Source organism: Rhamphochromis sp. 'chilingali' (assembly GCF_963969265.1).
Source record: "Rhamphochromis sp. 'chilingali' genome assembly, chromosome: 1".
NCBI classification, from domain to species: Eukaryota; Metazoa; Chordata; class Actinopteri; order Cichliformes; family Cichlidae; genus Rhamphochromis; species Rhamphochromis sp. 'chilingali'.
In genome coordinates this window covers 53,348,963-53,368,890 of record NC_137929.1, presented here as the reverse complement: position 1 = coordinate 53,368,890, position 19,928 = coordinate 53,348,963, and the positions used below count along the sequence as shown (strand labels likewise).

The window sequence follows — 19,928 nt, the reverse complement described above, 5'->3', positions numbered from 1 at the left end:
TACAAACGTGAACACAGAGCGCGGACCCGACGCGTCAGAATCAGATTTTGGTGTGTTGTCGGGTCCGCGCTGTGTTTGCCTCTTTTTTTTTTCGCTGGCTTCTGCAGCTGCAGGTTTCATAACTCTCTGTTTACATCTCTAATTAAGGCTCACATGTGTCAGCTTTCTTTTAATAGATACGAAATTATGGATATATACTGATACATGACCAGAATTGTAATATTTCTGACTGAGGCAAAACTTTCCAGATTCCAATCAAATTGAATCGGATCCTGTATCGAATCAAAATGATTCTACAAATCAGTGACGATGCAGCCATACTCAGCCCCCTAAGCATTTTCCCTTTCCAGTTCACAATCAATCCCACCCCTAGGTCAAAAATATGTATAGGACAATAGGCCTCATCTAATATTTTGTATGAACCTGTCCAGCTGTCCAGTGATTAAATGACAAGTAGATGGAGGCAGGACTCCACAGCAGGGGCATACTCCATAATGTGCTGTGCATTATCATATGTATATTATATATATTGCTCACTTATTGTATTTACCAACATCAAGGAGTTATGAGCAAAGAAAGGCCACCATAGTGCATGTTTAAATAGGTAAAGTTTATTGATCAAAATGTATTACGCAAATACACATTACATTTTTTCAGCCCGCCAATCGAGAAAACAAAACCAATTACATGTTCAAAGCAACGGAACGGTGGCCCAATATCAGAGAGAACTCCACTCTTGAGTGAGCAGTGATGATTGAGCAGTCCGTTTTATTTTGCAGATTCAAGCTGCTCTTCAAAATTTTCACCACCAGATGTCACCGGAGAGGACTGTGTTGAAAAGCTTCGAGTAATGAACCGTTTTTCAATACAAGCTTCAGTGCTTCGGAAAGCTTCATTTGGCCATCACTACTGGTAGAGACTGGCTTTAAATAGGGCCATCAATTTCCCTCCAATTGCCCAGCCAGTACCACTCACTCAAACTGAGGGACCTAAAACTCTACACAGATGATCTAAAAACACAAAACCTCTACACACTTCTAATATGCACATTTACACAACTAAATGGCAGTATTAAGGAAAGGAAAAACATTCAACAAATCCCTTTAAACCTTAACACCAACAAAAGGAAGCATCTCTATGGAAAAAGAAACCCCTCCACTTGGTTTGACCTGCTGATGTCATATGTGACATCATCAAGACTTTAAAATGAGGAAATGCCAGGCGGGTGTTTCCCCCACACCTGATCCTCACGAAGACTGAAGAGACAAACAAAGTAAGTATGAACAAATGACTTAATCTGTAACATAATAAAATATAAAGAAACATGTAATTTGTATTTGCCTTAATTTGCAGAATGTTTAATTTGCCGGCAACAAAACGCTTACACAAACAAACTCAGGATAGTGAGTGAAGCAATGTTATTTTACAAATAGCAAATCATAGCAAATACATAGAAACAGAATAATGTGTACAAAGTGCAAAAAAAAAAAGGCAAACACATATGGGACAAATGGAGAGCATTACAACTGCTCCTCCACTTTGTCACACCCCAAAGGTCAGAAAACATTTAAAGAGGCTTCCTTATCAAGAGCATCCCAGCACACACATCCCAACTGTACCTCCATAGTTTACACCTTTTTCATTGTAAACTGCTCCTTTATCTCACCATGTCAGAGGTCAACTGAAACCATGTCCAACTGAACCTCCAAAGGTTTTTAAACCTTTTTTTCTTTACATCCTACTCTTTTATCTCTGCATTTCAGAGGTCAACTGAAACCAGCCCCACCTATATAAAAACACCCTAATCAGACACACTGTATTTTTCCTCACTACTACAAAACAGCCCTCGCGAGCACAACACTTCGTTCAGCAGAACGGTCAGCAAAGCTAACAGTGTTTTTTTTAAATTTTTTTTTATTTATTTATTTTTTTTTAACATGGACTTCATATATGGTAAGTAAAACAATACTATTATTGTATTTTTAAATTTATATCATAGCATATCATAGGATATTCAATCTGTTTTCTTTTCTAAAACAAAAGCCTAATTTTTAGGAGCTCGTCACAATAGGACAGCATACGTTTCACACAAGGCTGGTGTTTCTTCTTTTTTTTTCTTTTTTTTTTTTTTTAAATAGTCATGCGCTCACGCAAACCAGTTTTTTGTTTTTTTTTTCTACGATGTCTCATTGTTTTAGAAACAATCTTACCTGTTTCTTATATAGTAACATTTAAAATGTATGTTTCTGTCTCATTCTACAGGATCACAGGCAGGTCAAACTACACCTCTAAAAAACACAAGGTATGCACAGTGTTACACACATTTTAAATATAAGTATGTTTTGTTTAAACCGTGTATTAACTGTGCTTTTCCCCCGGGCATAGGGTCAATAAGCTGTCCAGAAAAACTTACAGAAGCGGGGGCGATAAGACCAAACCTTACGTTAGGTATGTATACAAGTCTCAGTATACATGTCAACCAATTTAAAGGAAAAAAGTTTAAATAATTACAAATGCTCTAATACACCAGGCCTGAGACAGAATACAGTGCGAGTGGGTGAGTATAGTCATAAATAAATCAAGACGCAAGCATATACGGTTTTTGAAATGATACTGTGTGTGTGTGTGTGTGTGTGTATGCATATATATTTATAATGTTTTTAACACACGTCTATCTCCACAGCAATCACACAACCCCTTCCCATGAGGTGGACCATGAAGACCCCTTGATGCTTTTGGAATATTTACGTGATATTCAACTCCCAGAACAACAACAACAACAAGAAAAACCACAAGCTTTGTGCAACAGAGGAGACTCAGAGCCATTCTCCATCATACCCCAGAGTGAGTGCCTGCCTTGTGATTTCAGCGATGTTTTTGAGTACAGTCTATCAGATTTCAATATAGTTGACATACCCATCACGCCAGAATGTCTCAGAAACAACAGTGATTCAGACATAGGTTTTGAAGAAGGCTGCATAACAGACTCTCAAATATCACAGGCATATGACGCATACTTAAATGCTACAAGCACCTCTACTTCAGAACAGAGTCATTCTGCTTCAAAAACGATATACTATCTTTGATCGATGCTCGCCAAAATCAACAAGCAGTACAGAGGAACCTGCAAGAAATGGCAGCTAAACTCAACCAACAACAAGAAGCAGCACAGGGGGACTTGCAAGAAATTGCAGGTGGTCTAACTGGTATCACCCAGGCAATACACAATACCTGGGGTTTATTAGATCTCATTAGTAGCAGATTTTTAAATCGCTGACTTTTAAAATCCACACCATGGACCCACTCCGTAAATTATTCAAACACAATTTTGGTACCTTCACTCGGCTAAATGGTTTGACTTTGAGGCTTTTAACTAGTGGGCTGCGCAAATAATAAACAATTCAAAAGTTTGCATGCAAGACTTAATAGTGTCACTGTAGTAGGCAGTCTTGTGTCTAATGCACGTCCTTGCCCAACTCATTCTGAACCTGATGCTGTTTATATTGATGCTGCTGATCATGCAACCGATTCACATCCAGATTTGCCTGTTGCCATGGCTTCTGCAGGGACTGTTGTTACTCAGGCTACCACTGACTGTCTTATTACTGAGGCTTCTGTCACACCTGATCGGGGGTGTGCACCTAGCGTACATGCGTATCTGGGTGCTGCTGCAGCTGCTGCTGACGCATCACCACACAACCCCTCAAACAATGGAAATTCCTTAAGTGTTAACCATTCACAAACAGGTGCTGCAGTAGTCGAGCCCATTGTTCAGTTTGGGTCTGGCAGTCAGTCAACTTGGCATTAGAGAGATACCTAATTTCAACGCCCGAGACTTGCGTGAGCACCTTGATTTTAGGGACATAAGTCTTGATGATCCTGAACAACTGCCAGAAAGAGTTATAAACTGCTTCGCCAATGTGATAGAGCTGTGGATGGATCTCAGCAGGGCTGTGTTCTGAATGTGGTCCTGCGAGGGCCCTCATTGGCTTCTGATGTTCAAGCTGTTTTAAATCCTGATGATCAGTATGACCTTGACCTGTTTCTCAACCAAATAGCTCAAGTTATGCAAAGTAATGACGAATCTATCGGTCATGTTGAATTAGAGTTTATTGTCACGGTTGCTCAAAACAGTAGCGATGGTGCTCGCTTAAAACTGGCAAACATCTCTTATGATGAGATTCTCTCAAAGAAGGGTAAACATTTGTACACACCAAACAACACACACAATTTGTGCTTCTCCCTTTGCATAGCACATTCATTAAATTCAACATCCCCTGAGCATGAAAAACTTGCTACTGCTAAACAGTTAAATGCTCAAGTAGGTCTATGCACTACAGCCAGTGTCATTCTCTGATGCCGGCAAATTTGAGAAACACCTAAACATTAAGGAAGTAATCTATTATCACGCAGCAGGGTGTAAACGTCTGCATAGGTTTTTCACACATGATGAGCCAAATCCAAACACTGTAATGATTGTACCTGCACAATGAACATTATCACCTGATTGAAAAGCCATCAGGTTTTCTCGGGGCATGCTATGTTTGTAATTTCTGTTACAACACATAGGAAGCACCGCTCTATCACAGCTGTAAATATAGATGCAACATATGTTTCACACTCTGTCATCACCACAGTGGTCCCACCGTGAAATGCAGTGACTGTAACCACATCTGCAAATCACAACACTGTTACCGACAACACAAATTACCAGAAATAAAACACAACATGGTCCCATGTGACAATATGAAGTATTGCATGAGTTGTGGTGTCACATATAAAGAATCAAAGAAATCACCACACAGATGTGTCCACCCTAAATGTGAGCACTGACACGAGCCTAAATTAGCCAGGGACTCTGAGCATCAGTGTTTCATACAGCCTGTTGAAAAACGGAACCCTTGTGATGAATATATTTTATGATTTTGAGACACTGTATCACAACGGCAGACATGGGGCCAACTTTGTGTGTGTGTGTCTGATCTGAAGGGTAACAAGTTCACATATAATACATTAAAATGTGTGGAGGCGTTTGTGCAGCATTACAGACGTCCGAGGTTTCGTGGGTACACATTCATAGCCTATAATGCATCTGGCTTTGATAACTACATACTTCTGGAGTACTTTGTCATGCAGGGCATAACACCTACCGTCACAATGAGAGGGAGCCGTGTGATTCTGATGCATGACAGGGACTATGACCAGCGGTGGATTGATTCGTTCAGCTTTTTGCCCATGGGACTTGCCAAAATACCCTCTGCTTTAAGTTTTCATGACCTGCATAAGGGCCATTTCCCACACAGATTCAACACGAGGGATAATGAGTATTGTGTTGGTCTGTACCCAGCCCCATCCTTCTATGGCTATGAGCGCATGTCTGAAAGTGGTAAGGCGAGTTTCATGGAATGGTATCAGACCGCCTCACAGAACCCCTTTGATTTTCAGGCTGAAGTCAGACGCTACTGTGTTAACGATGTTGATGTCCTGCGTAAAGCATGCACCATATATTGTGACACTCTACTGGGTTGTACACAAGTTGATCCATTCATGTATACCACCCTGGCTGCGTTCAGTATGGGTGTGTGTATAAAACACTGTTTCTGCCTAGAGACACGCTCGCTCTCACGTATGATGGTGCATACGTTGAGCAGAATAAGACGTTTTCAAACGTCTCTATTTGAATGGCTGTCCCACACTACCAACACAGTGATAAAACATGCTCTCAAAGGAGGCGAACAGAGGGTTGGGCCATATTTTTGTGGACTGCTTTGACCCCACAAGTAACAGGGCTTATGAATTTGCAGGATATTTTCACCACGGCTGTGTTAAATGTTACCCGAAAGTGAAGCTATCCCACAGTGCAATCTAAAAAAGATTATCCTGTAGGACACCCTCAAATCATTTACACCAACTTTGACAGACTAGAAAATTATTTCGGTTTTGTTAAATGCACAGTCCTGCCTCCAAGAGGTCTTTTTCACACAGTCCTTCCCTACAGGTGCCATGGTAAACTGATGTTTCCGCTCTGCAGCATGTGCGCTGAAGACCAGAACCAGCACACAGCATGCGGGAACAGTGGGTCTTATTTGAGCTTGAAAAAGCTGTTGAGAAAGGATACTGGATTGTTTCTATTGATGAGGTGTGGCACTTCCCCAACAAGACTGACACAATGTTTAAAGACTATGTGAAAGCTTTTCTAAAACTTAAACAGGAGGCCTCAGAGTATCCAGAACATGTGAAAACACTTGACAAACGGCAACAAGTTCAGCTAATGTTCAGCGACCAGTACGACGTGCCGCAGTTTTGTTTAATCTCTGACGACGTCGCCATGGTGAAGTGGCGCCACGCTGATGGTAGAGCATCCCGCGTGAAGAACATTAATGTCCTTGTGGGGGCCATGAAGACTTCAAGACACGCCAGACTCATGCTGTATGATTTGTTAGATAACTTGCAGCAGCGTGTGCTGTATTGTGATACAGACAGCGTCATTTTCACAGCACGCCCTGGCGACTGAATGACTGGGGGGATCTCACCAGCGAATTAGACTCTGGAAAGGGAGGTGTGGAGGATCACACAATAGAATTTGTTTCCGGTGGGCCAAAATGCTAGGCGTATCACACATCGCTGGGCAAAACCCAGGTCAACTGTAAAGGTGTAACACTGAACGCACTAAACTCCAAAGTTGTCACCCACAAATCCTTAAGGTTTAGTTCACAAGTTGTAGCCAATCAGACACACGCCTAGTGGCTGTGTCTGATAATATCAAACGCGATAAAAAGAAGCTTCATTTGAAGAATGAAACCGTTGTGAAGAAGCTTAAAGTTGTCTACAACAAGCGCCGTGTGCTCCCAGACTATACTACACAACCTTATGGATTTTAAATTAGATCATGGGTTTGATGCCAGGTTGCAGCACCCGTTCAGCATGGTGGTCAGCGGTCCCAGTAACTGCGGCAAGACTTTTTTTTTTTTTTTTTTTTTTTTGTCAAAAATGTCATTGAAAATGCTTCCAGGATTATTTCACACAGCATTGATAACATTGTGTATATATGCTCATGCTGGCAGCCACTCTATGACCAGCTTCTTAAGATAAGATAAGAGACATAAACTTATACCGTTAACGGTATACCCGAATCTCTGGCTGATGACACCCTTCTGCCTACAGACAAGAATAATTTGTTAATTATAGACGATGTAATGAACGATGCCGCCAACAATTTAGAAGTACAAAATGTGTTCACAAAGTATGTGCATCATAGGAATTTGAGTTGTATATATCTGGTTCAGAATTTGTTTATTCAAGGAAAATCCAGAAGAACTATTTCCTTGAACACTAACTACCTAATATTGTTTAACAATCCTAGAGATAAATATCAAATCATGCTTTTAGGTAGACAAATGTTTCCTGGTAATACTAAATATTTTAGGGAAGCGTTTAATGATGCCACACCCACAACATATGGGTATATTTTAATAGACTATAAAGCCAAGACCCCAGATTATTTAAAACTCAGAACAAATTTGCTGTCATACAGTCTGGTTGTTTATATCCCAAAACAAAAAACAGTGAAGAGGTGAAAGGATGTCATCACGCATGCGGAGGAATCTGTCTCTGTTGGAGTTGATATAAAAGTCTCCACCGGCTCTATGCAGAGTTATTATTAGCAATGCTGGCTTGGATTTCATCAATGCATTGTGTGAGATAGCCTTTAACGTATTGCAAGGTAACATTCCGCTGACCAATCAGCAGTACAAACGGCTAAAAAAGAAAACATCTCTAATCAGACTGATTGCTGATAAAAACTTTGGTTGATTGTCTTTCTCTTTTTCAATCTGGAGGGTTTTTACTACCCTTATTAGGGGCTGCAATCCCTTTTATAACCAGTCTGATAGCAAACAGGTGACAATGGAGCATGTGCAAAAGATGTTTTTGGTGCCTCAACATCAGCTGGACTTATTGAAGCAACCGCAACAGCACACAGGCAACATCAGACAGCAGGCTCAGAATGACTTGGACAAGGAGATGCTTCATGTGTTACATGAATCAGACATAGATGTGTATGAGAAAGCTAAAAAATATGGCGATATTCTCCAAAGATACCTAACAGTTGTGAGACAAGGGGCCCGTGAAAAGAGTGTTTTGTCTTTATCACTACCGGAACAGTTTAACACAGATGTGCAAGTCCCACCTGCGGTCACCCCTCCTGTTTATGGTGATGTTGGGGTGAAGGATTTTATTGCAGAGAGTGTTTTGACACACATACCAAAAAGGAGTAGGAGGAATGCAGAACTCATTCTATCAGCTCTGAACCGTTCGCCAGACTTGATTTCTTACAATGACAAAGGCGAAATTGTTGTTGATAAACGCACCATCCCGGGTTCGCACATTTATGACCTGATTAAAGCTGTCACAACCACACACAGATCTATAGGCTGGACAGAGTTTTTAAAGGCTGTTTCAGATTTAAACATACCGTTATCAGCGTACATAAGACCATTGCCTTGTATAAAGAAGGTCACACACTGATTGACCCTTGTCAGTCCCACTGCGTGATAGTACATTTAAAGAAAAAATAAAGAATAAAAAATAAATTAAAGGGTGGTCCTGTTGAGTGGTTGGATTTTTGAATTCAGACTATATCTTATCACAGCTGTAATGTTGTTTATTTTTCTGCCAAAAATATTGACTGTTGTTTTTCTGCTGTAATTTGTTTTCACTAACTGCTGCGGTTAGATTTTCTTTTATTATAGTTAATGTTTTTTCTTTTATCAATGTTAAATATATTTTTTGTTATTATTAATGTATTTTTGATTTCTTTATTACACTTGAAGCATGTATGATGTGACTGTATAATATATGCAACAATTTTTGATAATAAATACCATTGACTCGATTAAATCATGCTCTCATATTGTCTTTTATTATAGCCACTAGTACATATCAGTATCCACGTTGCACACACACATAATCGCTGTTCCCCGGGCATTGTAGAAGAGTGAGTGTTTACAATAGCCATAGCCGGGAGTCCTTGAAGCTGTGCAATGGGTAGCTGATTGCATGGCTAACACACCTAGAAAATGTGTTTTTATTGATAATCCTGCCCATCACGGCTGATAGTTGTATAGTTTTTATAGTGTTCATGACAGTGTTTGTTGTCTCAATAGTAATCCAAGAGCACCTGTCTCATGTTAGCTATTTCAATGACTGAATCAAATACGGAATAGCACAAGATGTTCATTGTGCGGGGTAGTGGGTTTCTGAAATGGGTTTCAAGCCTCGCGTTCCCATTTTTAATTAACGATACATTGCCTGAATGTCCTTTGTCAGCTTCCAGATTGAAACAGAATAAAGTTTACCCGCTACCAAAGTCGTCACCAGTTATGGCAAGTAGTCTGTCCTTTACATGTCTTCCAGCGGTTTGTATCAGCTGATAGAATTCTCTGGTATACTGTTTACTCTGGAAATTTGGCTGGAACGGTTTAGCAGGATAAGCCTGACCATCAGCATATAAAGAAATTAATTCTATATCACAGTTTTTGAAATTAAATGGATTACAGGTGAGGCTGCCTGTGTAAGCTTCGTTATCAATGAAGGCAATGATGACAAATTTAGGTATAAATAAATTGTCAGTAGTTATCATTCTTGCCCCAGCAGGTATGGAAAAAGTCTTTAAAGATACTCTGTCTATAGTGTATTTTGCATTTGCATGATGCAATGCCTTGCTGTGCGCAAGTGTGACGCTTGGTGAGACGCTTATGATGACAAATTTAAGTATAAATATGCCTTGCTGGTATAAATGAGACGCTTACTTTTTTGACAAACAGACTGGCTGAGACAATTTTAACTCTGTACGCATTGTCATCCGCTGTCATGAGAGCAAATTCGTCTTTATAGCGCACAAATTTCAGTGACAGATCTATTCCATTAAGTAATAGTTTTTTCTTGAAAAAACAGGTCTGCATGTACAGGCGCTATCAATTCAACAATGCTGCTATTCGCTGTATATCTGCCTCTGGTCACAAGGCCTTGGTTGTCCCCTTCTATGGATGTGTCATTCATGTGATGATGTATCCTTACAGAATAACCCGGTGCTGAACTGTGTGTCTAAAGTGTCCTTATTATAATTGATGACATTCTATCACACCTCTGTATGGATACGTGTTGGATGATTGGCTAGTGAGTCTATCTCCCAAATTAACATAGACTTGTTAGAACATCCAAGATAATTAACAAATCCTACATTTGCATCCCTAGTCAAGTTTGTGCCATCGGCGTTTGTGATTCTCACACGCGTGTAGATATATGTGTCGTTTAGATCCAGGTAATCTTCTCCAGACGATGAGATGTAAAACTCGATCGGGCCTCCGTCAGTGATTGCCAACACTGGAAGTATTTCAATAAATGTGCTTTTCTCAATGCTAGTCTGTGTGTAGGGAATGGTAAACCGGTCCAGCTCTGTTTTTACACATTCTCCAGATTGACTGTGTAACAGTGCCATTTAGAAAATGTCAAACGCTGTAGTTTTTGAACGACTGGCTCTGGGTTTTTTTTCACTCCGCGCGATGGTTTTGCTGGGTCTCCTGGCGGGTTTTGTGGTTTTACACTTGTTAGACATAGTGTGTCCTGTGGGTGGGGTCTTTGAAGTATTGGGCGTATACACATACACTCCGTTACCATCCTGCTTAGTGGTTGCGGGTTTGGTTATGTTGGATACGACATCAGACACTATGCCTGATGCGGCAGTTTTTAGGTGGGGTTTGACTATACTGACTCCTTTTCTAAACAGCGGTACTGCAAATCTAAACAAGCTGCGGAACAAGCCTCCCAGTCCAGCCCCATACTGCATGCTGGTGCTGATATACCCTCCAAGCTCTCCCCCAGCCTGATTCAGATAATACCGTACATATTTTGCTTCACCTGTGTTGTAAACAACCATCCTTTATTTTTTTTTAAATGCTGTCTTATCGGACAGAAGTGTAGCTTGACAAGCACCTTACCGTATAAAAAGGGTATGTGTTGATTCTGGTCGTCTTTCAAATCAATTTCTATGTCGTCAATTAATGTCTTTGACACGGGTGTGTAGTGTGGGCTGTCAAATTGTAAAATGGTTACGCGCCATCGTCGCGCATGGGCATCACCCACAAGTTGGTAATCAGTGATATCTGCATAAATAAACATGTTGTATTTTCTGCCATACAGTGGGGCAAAAAAGTATTTAGTCAGCCACCGATTGTGCAAGTTCCCCCACCTAAAATGATGACGGAGGTCAGTAATTTGCACCAGAGGTACACTTCAACTGTGAGAGACAAAATGTGAAAAAATAATCCATGAATTCACATGGTAGGATTTGTAAAGAATTTATTCGTAAATCAGGGTGGAAAATAAGTATTTGGTCAATAACCAAAATACAACTCAATACTTTGTAACATAACCTTTGTTGGCAATAACAGAGGTCAAACGTTTACTATAGGTCTTTACCAGGTTTGCACACACAGTAGCTGGTATTTTGGCCCATTCCTCCATGCAGATCTTCTCGAGAGCAGTGATGTTTTGGGGCTGTCGCCGAGCAACACGGACTTTCAACTCCCGCCACAGATTTTCTATGGGGTTGAGGTCTGGAGACTGGCTAGGCCACTCCAGGACTTTCAAATGCTTCTTACGGAGCCACTCCTTTGTTGCCCGGGCGGTGTGTTTTGGATCATTGTCATGTTGGAAGACCCAGCCTCGTTTCATCTTCAAAGTTCTCACTGATGGAAGGAGGTTTTGGCTCAAAATCTCACGATACATGGCCCCATTCATTCTGTCCTTAACACGGATCAGTCGTCCTGTCCCCTTGGCAGAAGAACAGCCCCATAGCATGATGTTTCCACCCCCATGCTTCACAGTAGGTATGGTGTTCTTGGGATGCAACTCAGTATTCTTCGTCCTCCAAACACGAGGAGTTGAGTTTATACCAAAAAGTTCTACTTTGGTTTCATCTGACCACATGACATTCTCCCAATCCTCTGCTGTATCATCCATGTGCTCTCTGGCAAACTTCAGACGGGCCTGGACATGCACTGGCTTCAGCAGCGGAACACGTCTGGCACTGCGGGATTTGATTCCCTGCCGTTGTAGTGTGTTACTGATGGTGACCTTTGTTACTTTGGTCCCAGCTCTCTGCAGGTCATTCACCAGGTCCCCCTGTGTGGTTCTGGGATCTTTGCTCACCGTTCTCATGATCATTTTGACCCCACGGGATGAGATCTTGCATGGAGCCCCAGATCGAGGGAGATTATCAGTGGTCTTGTATGTCTTCCATTTTCTGATGATTGCTCCCACAGCTGATTTTTTTCACACCAAGCTGCTTGCCTATTGTAGATTCACTCTTCCCAGTCTGGTGCAGGTCTACAATACTTTTCCTGGTGTCCTTCGAAAGCTCTTTGGTCTTGGCCATGGCGGAGTTTGGAGTCTGACTGTTTGAGGCTGTGGACAGGTGTCTTTTATACAGATGAGTTCAAACAGGTGCCATTCATACAGGTAACGAGTGGGGGACAGAAAAGCTTCTTACAGAAGACGTTACAGGTCTGTGAGAGCCAGAGATTTTCCATGTTTGAGGTGACCAAATACTTATTTTCCACCCTAATTTACGAATAAATTCTTTACAAATCCTACCATGTGAATTCATGGATTTTTTTTTTTTTCACATTCTGTCTCTCACAGTTGAAGTGTACCTCTGGTGCGAATTACTGACCTCTGTCATCATTTTAAGTGGGGGAACTTGCACAATCGGTGGCTGACTAAATACTTTTTTGCCCCACTGTATATGTCTGCAGGATGTGGGGCGTATGTGTTTTTATAATGAAGTACTTCTGTTTTGAATCCTAGGATTTCTGCCAGTCTCCCTCTAAATGTGAGAACACTGCCTTTAGGCCCCATAACACTGACATAGTTACTAACTGGGCTGTATTGTGTTTTAATGTCACTGCACTGTGCTGAATGAATGACTGCAGAGCTATGTCGTCTGGTTAATCACGCATCGATGATGTCTTTTTCTGAAATCCATGAATTAAAGCTTGCAGGCCATCCTAACCATTTTACTAGAGCCATCTTTTTCCGGGCCACTTTTTTTCTAGCCAATATGCTTTCAATATTTTGTTTTTATCAACAATCACGCGCTGTATTTCAGGCTCATAAAACGTACCTCTTTGTTGAGAAATGTTTGATGTTATCAGAATACTTTATTGATCCCGATAACTTCAAACATTTCTCAACAAGGAGGTCGCTTTATCGCTTCTTTAGCTGTTTAACGGTTGTATTATAAAACTCTTTACCTTCATCTGTTTCTAGTTTCATAGGGATCCTTCCCTCAGTAAGTATATCCTCAAAAGCGGCTGATGCAGCAGTCCCTGTCTTGTTTGTGAGGCATCTAACCCATGCATATTTTGAGAATACATCTATACATGTTAGCAGGTATCTAACATTATCAATATCTGCCATATATTCAGACATATCAACCAGATCGGCTTGAAACTGTTTGTCGATTCGCGAACGAAATGGCTCTTAGAGCCGGGTCTTTGACGTGAACGACGCGAGCCGGCTCATCGCGAGGCGTGGGTTTTTTTTTTTTCTTTTTTCTTTCTCTCACCCTCTCTCTCGCACTTTTTTTTTTCGCTTCACTCAGCATGCGAGCCTTGTGCTTTACGCTGGAAAGAGGGGGGTGGATGGTAGTTACACTCAGTAACACAGGAACAGAGCCAGAGGGAGAGACAAAGAAAGAGAGCCAGGGACAACAACGTCACATTAGAAAGGTATAGTAATCATCCACAACTATTTTCGGTTGCAGATGATAAAGGATTCAGAAAGTTTATTCATGCAGGTCCATATTACAGAGAATATGCATGTTCTTTTTGTTTTCATATTATAATTTATATTTAATTGTGTTGTGGTTTGCAGTGTTTTGTGTTGTTTCACTTTAAATTTGTAAAAGGAAAAAGCTGAAAATTGAAATAGTTAAAAGTTGAAATGTGAATAGTTGATTTTTGTATTATATGATTTATTTATTACATTTTATGTGGAGTGAATAAATAAAATTATATTTACGGTGGCCCCTAGAGACAAAGCACATTCAAACTCCAAAGCACGTACAAAACACAACAGAAGTGCTCCAGGATGCTAGGGGCAGTGTTGAACTTTTGTTACCTAGTGGCTACACAAGCCAGCAAGTACCAACGACTGGATTTGGTGTGTGGTAGTAACAGGTAACTGAACTTTTTTTTTTTTTTTTTTTTTTTTATTTGACTATATATGAATGCTTGTGTATAAATACACAAACAATACACACATGCTTTCATGCTTTGAATTGTGTAATTTAAGTGATCTAGGTAGCTCTGCTTTGGAAGTTCAGTTCATGCTAGAAATGTTTTTTGGAGTTTGTACGTGTTTTGTCTCAAGAGGCCACTGCATATATTTATATATAAACATAAATAAAACCACTTTTTTTTTTTTTACGTTAGTAATTCCTTTTGTGCATAATTTTATATTATTGTTAATAATAAATTAATTAATGCAACAAAACAACCTGAAGAGCCGGTTCGGAGCCGAAAGAAATCCCATCACTACTATACATAGCTTATTTAAACTGGCCAAGCCTGCAGGATGGGCCGGATCATGATAAATTTTAGACAAGGTGTTTTCCATGATGAATGCAAGACACAAATGACTAAGATGCTGGTGTTAACATGTCTTTTTATTTCATTCACACAGACAATGAATACTGAACAGCATACATTAAACCATGTGTCTCCCAGCCCTGTAGTTACCAATCATGCGAAGCATGGCTGGTTTAACACGACGGGCATAACGACTTGCTTCTAACAGTTGTGCAATATTGTCATTAATTGTGCATACTATATGTTGTGATGATCTCAGTTCGGTCATGGTGTGTTCTGCAAGCCTGCGGAATTGTGTTCCAGTCCCAGCGACTGTGTATGAGCGTACAAACAGGTGAATGGCTGGGATGAATCGGTCTGTCTGGAGCCTTATCATCACATTGTCATAGTAGGTGTCAAAGAAATACTCTGGCAATTCAAGCAAGCAGCTGTGTTGCACCTGACTGGGATGACCTGTTTGACATCCGTAGCATGTGTCCTGTAGAAAGTCATTTAGCACCAACATCAGTAGGTGGTGGGTTGCAAGCTTGATGTCGATTACCGTTTCCTCACACAGACCTGATCAAGTCTGAGAGGTCCCACGCATGCATGTCTCCCTCTCTAAAATGAAAACAATAAAAAGAGGTTATAATTTGTTGCACAGACACACACACACACACACACACACCCTACCATTTGGTTTATTTAGTTGTCAGACGGCCTTATGATTTTAGGTTTGCACAGGGTAGAAGGCAAGCCAGTCTTCGGACAAGTCGCAAAATCATCAAAAACCAGGCGTTTTCTAATACCCTCCTACGCAGTGTTGAGCCTATGTTGACAATGGTGTTGTCAATCTGGCTAAACAGACGCAGCATAGCTCTCCAGTCGCACCACTGTATAAAAAAAAATGTCCTTAAACCATATAGTGCTCTCTTCTATGCTTAGAGGGTAAGGATTTAACCTCCAGTTTTCAACCCCTCTGGCAGCAATAAGACTTTCCCTGTCATCACATACACTGAGAAAAATAAAGTCATCGGGCTGCGGTTGAAGCGATCAGCCTCAACCCTGTAAAGCTCAGGGCCTGTTGGACTGTTCCACTGGGAAACATACAGCATCTCTGGGAAGCCCACATTGTCCAAGCCCGCACAAACAACGGTGCGAAAGAGTTTCCAGTTTTTAGTAGACATGACTTGTGACTCCCCCCAAAACAGTCCCTCACCACAATCTACATGAAGTATAACTGCACCACTGGTATATTTAACGGTATACACATACTCATTACTGCCTCGATATTCTAACTTAAATTCAGCCCCATCTACGGCGTTTTCACAGCGTTGCTTTTTACGATGAGGGCCCCTCATATTCATATATTCATATATATATATATATATATATATATATATATATATATATATATATATATATATATATATATATATATATATATATATATATATATATATATATATATATATATATATATATATATATATATATATATATATATGAATATATATATATATATATATGAATATATATATATATATATATGAATATATATATATATATATATGAATATATATATATATATATATGAATATATATATATATATAAATATATATATATATATAAATAAATAAATAAATAATATTTTGTAACTTCTGTCAGTGCTGTGCTTTTTGGAAACCGAATTTCCCAGAGGAACCCACCCGAGGGATTAATAAAGTTTTATCTTATCTTATCTTACATGAGGTGGTTGTGGCATTAGTAGAAAATTTTAACAGACCTTTTTAACCTGTTAAATAGAAGTTTACTTCATTATACTTTCACCAATTCACTCAACCTGCAAATCTTAACTTCAGATACTAATAACAACCATACAAATGTAGAAAACTGATTTCCCTTTGACTTTATTGAACAGTTGAAATTTTCACATTACTGTTGCATTAAACACACTCTTACTTTGTATGTGTACTAAACCTCACTTTAATCAGCAATATGCTCAGGCTATGCAGGTATATTTCACTGCTGACCACAAAGTTGATGTTTCTGATTAGTGGACAACCTCAGTGAGTCCTTTTTAAAGCTCTTTTCTTGTAACAGCATTCATACACTTGTAATAGGACGAAGCATATGGAACAAGTTGTTTTAAATTCAGCCTATAAACAGACAGATGGCTGCTTTTGTTAACATTCAAATTTTATATGTGTTCACAATGAATTGGCTCTAGCATCCAGCTGTACCGAATGGAACATACACAAGCTATATCAACTTATAGAGATGCACACTGAAGCTGAAAATGCACAGCTTGTTAAGTTACAAAAACAATATGTAAAAGATCTGGGTTATCTGGGTCACTCTCTCAGATGTGACTGTCTTCAGTCTCTTTGTAACCTGTAAGAGAATAAAAAATTAAAAAGGGTAGAAACCATTATTTGTGATGCATATTATATACTACTATTCACTTCATAGAGCAGTTTCAATTTTTGTCATGATACATGTTCAGTCATCCAGTGAATAAATCCCAAAAGGCTAATTCTGGTCATGGTAATCATACCAAGGCCCTTTAGACTTTTATGAGTAATCCTCTTTTGTGTCAGGGGTTGCTGTGTGGATGTGGAGAAGAGGGACCCAAACGCAGGACTAGTGGTGAGGGTTAAGGGTGTTTATTGTAATTTACGAATGAAGACAGCAGGAGATGGCTGACTGAACTGAACACACGGCAATGACAACATCAATGAGAAGACTGTGAACAGAAGGAAACTAGAACACAATGCACAGAGACTGACAAAGGGCTGACATAATAAAACAGGACGTGTATATATGGAAACTAAAAGTAGAACATGACTAAACTGAAAACACGGGGTCAACGACACAGGAACCCTGACATTTTGTCTGCATCTGAGGCTGAATCGCAGGTGGTTCCTGTAATCAGCGATCTTACATGCTGTTTGTTCATACTGATGTGCCAAAGTGGGTTAAAATGGACAGAATCAACCTTTTGGCATGGACATTTCTGAGGTCAGGTGGTAATTGTTTCTGGTGGATCAAGCAAACAGTTTCATACTTATATCTTGGAGGCATTGTCTAATATACTGTAACGGACTGGTTTACAAGTTAGTTTTCCTGTTGTTTTGGCATTGGCTATGGTCTACAGTAGCCTGTGTTACTGGTATTAATAAACAGCCAGTAAACACAATACCAATCGTCTCTGTCTTCTGTCAGAGGGATGCTACAATACTGTAGTTTTGGATTTTTACAGCTTGTAAGACTCAAATACAACTATGAGAGCTGCAGAACAACAAGAAATACAGAAAGCTGTCTAAACCTAAGGTCTTAGAAACAGCCAAGAAAAGACTCACACCCTTGGCTCACCATATAGATAGAAGCCGGGGGAATAAACTCTCTCTCTACTGAACCATCCAAGGTGTTCTCTTAGTGGCAGGGGAACAATATGAGAACAGAACCAACCCACCTGAGTAGGATCCAGTAACCATCACAGTGGAAGCTGTCCAAGAAAGAGTCATAGGCAGCACCATTCCAGGCTGTTACATTGACATGGCAGATGTTTCCAGTAATGCTAACTGTACTAGTGCAAACCCACATATGGTAGTGTTAGTGAGGGCCAGGGGTTGCACCCACGTTCTGAAACAATGTGGCGTTTAGAGGTGGATTTGGAGGTTCATCTTTATATAACAATGGCTGGGATGTTGACTTGCTTCAAATTGTGGGCAACTGGAAGCAAAATCTTTTAAAAATACTGGATTCTTGTTCAAAGGGAACACTCTCATACAGACAGCCCAGCAGTGTGAGATGCACTGGTCAATATTGTCTGGACGTTGACTGTGAATGAATGATGGTAACAGTACACCTATCTTTCTTGGCTGTCAAACGATTGGTGTCTTTGCTCCACCATTTGACAGCCAGAAGAGGCAGACCCAGACCAGAAGTCCACATTTTGAGAATCTCTATCTAATATATCTAAATGACGGTTTGAATAAAAAGAAAAAAAAAAACGATATGAGAGAAGGAACATAAACCACCCACATGTTCATGTTAGCTTCTTAATACTGATACATTTAAAATATAATCCAGTCTAATTTAATTTTTTTTAAAAAGTTTTAGTTTTTTTAAACCAGCCATTCCAGTTTGCACACGACAAATTACTTAGCATCCCACCCCCACATTTACAAATAAAAATTATTTGTAAAAGAATTAAAAACCTATTTTAAAACATCTCATCTACCAACAGGGAAAGTATGACAGGGCCGTTAATATATTGGTCATTTTAGCAGACTGGCACTGAAATGATGGAAATGGAAGCGTTTTTTTAAGCACGGCAAACATCGCAAATTTACTCAGGCACATTTTGGATACCCTTTAAATTCACTTACATATTCTCATTTTCTGCTGCTACTTTAAAGAAATGCATCTCTGTAATGTCACTTTGTGTTCTGTTAACTCCCTTTGTCTACAGCATCAATGTGTCAAATATAAGCTTTTTCATTATGACCCAATCTGGTCTTTTGTGAGCCATTTCCTTTTTTTCATGTGAAAATCAATCATGATGTGGGGGTGGAAAATTGTGATGTAATAATTAAGAGTAACTAAAAGTAAATTAACAGTAACAGATTGTCAAATGTTTACTGTAATTACTTAAGATCAGGCCCAGAGGCACTGAGCACCACCTTCCACCATCAAAATCAAATTCCTTTCTTGGCTTTTCATGGTTTCATTAACTCTCTTTCAGCTTCTAAATTTTGTTTTCAGACACAGTCTAACACTGGCCATGCAGATAGTCTCACCTTTGGCTTTATTGAACAGCTGAGGTTATCACAGTTCTGGAAGACAAAACAAGCTACAACTTATTCTGTCTGTGTACTAAACCACACTTTAATTAAATATATGCTTTATATCAAACTACAAAATCATATTTTACTCTTGACCACGCAGCTGTTTTGGAAAAGGCAAAGCAACACTCAGATTAGCAGTTCACCACAGTGAGTGCCTGTGAGCTGCAACCATACATATGTGAAAAGACAAAGCAGAAGCCACAAGTTAGCTTTAATTAGATGTAAACGTAGAGAAAAGCAGAACAGTGTCTGTCTTGGTAACTGAACGTTCTACGTACTTTGAACCACATGGGTCTATTTAACTGAATGCACACAAGCTATAACAGTTTATAGACATGCAAACCAAACTCAGTGTACAATGTGTACAACTTCTTCAGTTACAAAAAAACAATACAGTATAATTCTGGGTTGTTTTTACTCTCTGTTAGTTGAAATTATGTGTTT

At 39.7% G+C, this 19,928-nt stretch overlaps 1 protein-coding gene across 2 annotated transcripts; it reads left to right on the top strand.

Annotated features, from left to right (window-relative positions):
• Positions 1-1,819: 1,819 nt before the first annotated feature.
• Positions 1,820-8,878, top strand: LOC308411648 (uncharacterized protein). 2 transcript variants are annotated; one of them, XM_080905620.1, is made up of 6 exons: positions 1,820-1,953; positions 2,263-2,302; positions 2,386-2,448; positions 2,531-2,557; positions 2,684-2,844; positions 3,003-8,878. In XM_080905620.1, exons 1-6 carry the CDS (start codon positions 1,938-1,940, stop codon positions 3,008-3,010), a joined length of 315 nt encoding a protein of 104 aa, XP_080761746.1. In that variant the 5' UTR covers positions 1,820-1,937; the 3' UTR covers positions 3,011-8,878. The 2 variants fall into 2 exon arrangements, with proteins under 2 accessions (XP_080761746.1, XP_080761745.1); XM_080905619.1 differs by lacking the exon at positions 2,531-2,557 and having other exon boundaries at positions 2,684-8,878.
• The last annotated feature ends 11,050 nt before the right edge of the window (positions 8,879-19,928 follow it).

What these genes read in the sequence shown, in the direction of transcription:
- LOC308411648 (XM_080905619.1), top strand. An exon ending in ACACCTCTAAAAAACACAAG is followed by an intron (nt 2,303 to 2,385) that starts GTATGCACAGTG and finishes CCCCGGGCATAG; the next exon opens with GGTCAATAAGCTGTCCAGAA. An exon ending in AAGACCAAACCTTACGTTAG is followed by an intron (nt 2,449 to 2,683) that starts GTATGTATACAA and finishes CTATCTCCACAG; the next exon opens with CAATCACACAACCCCTTCCC.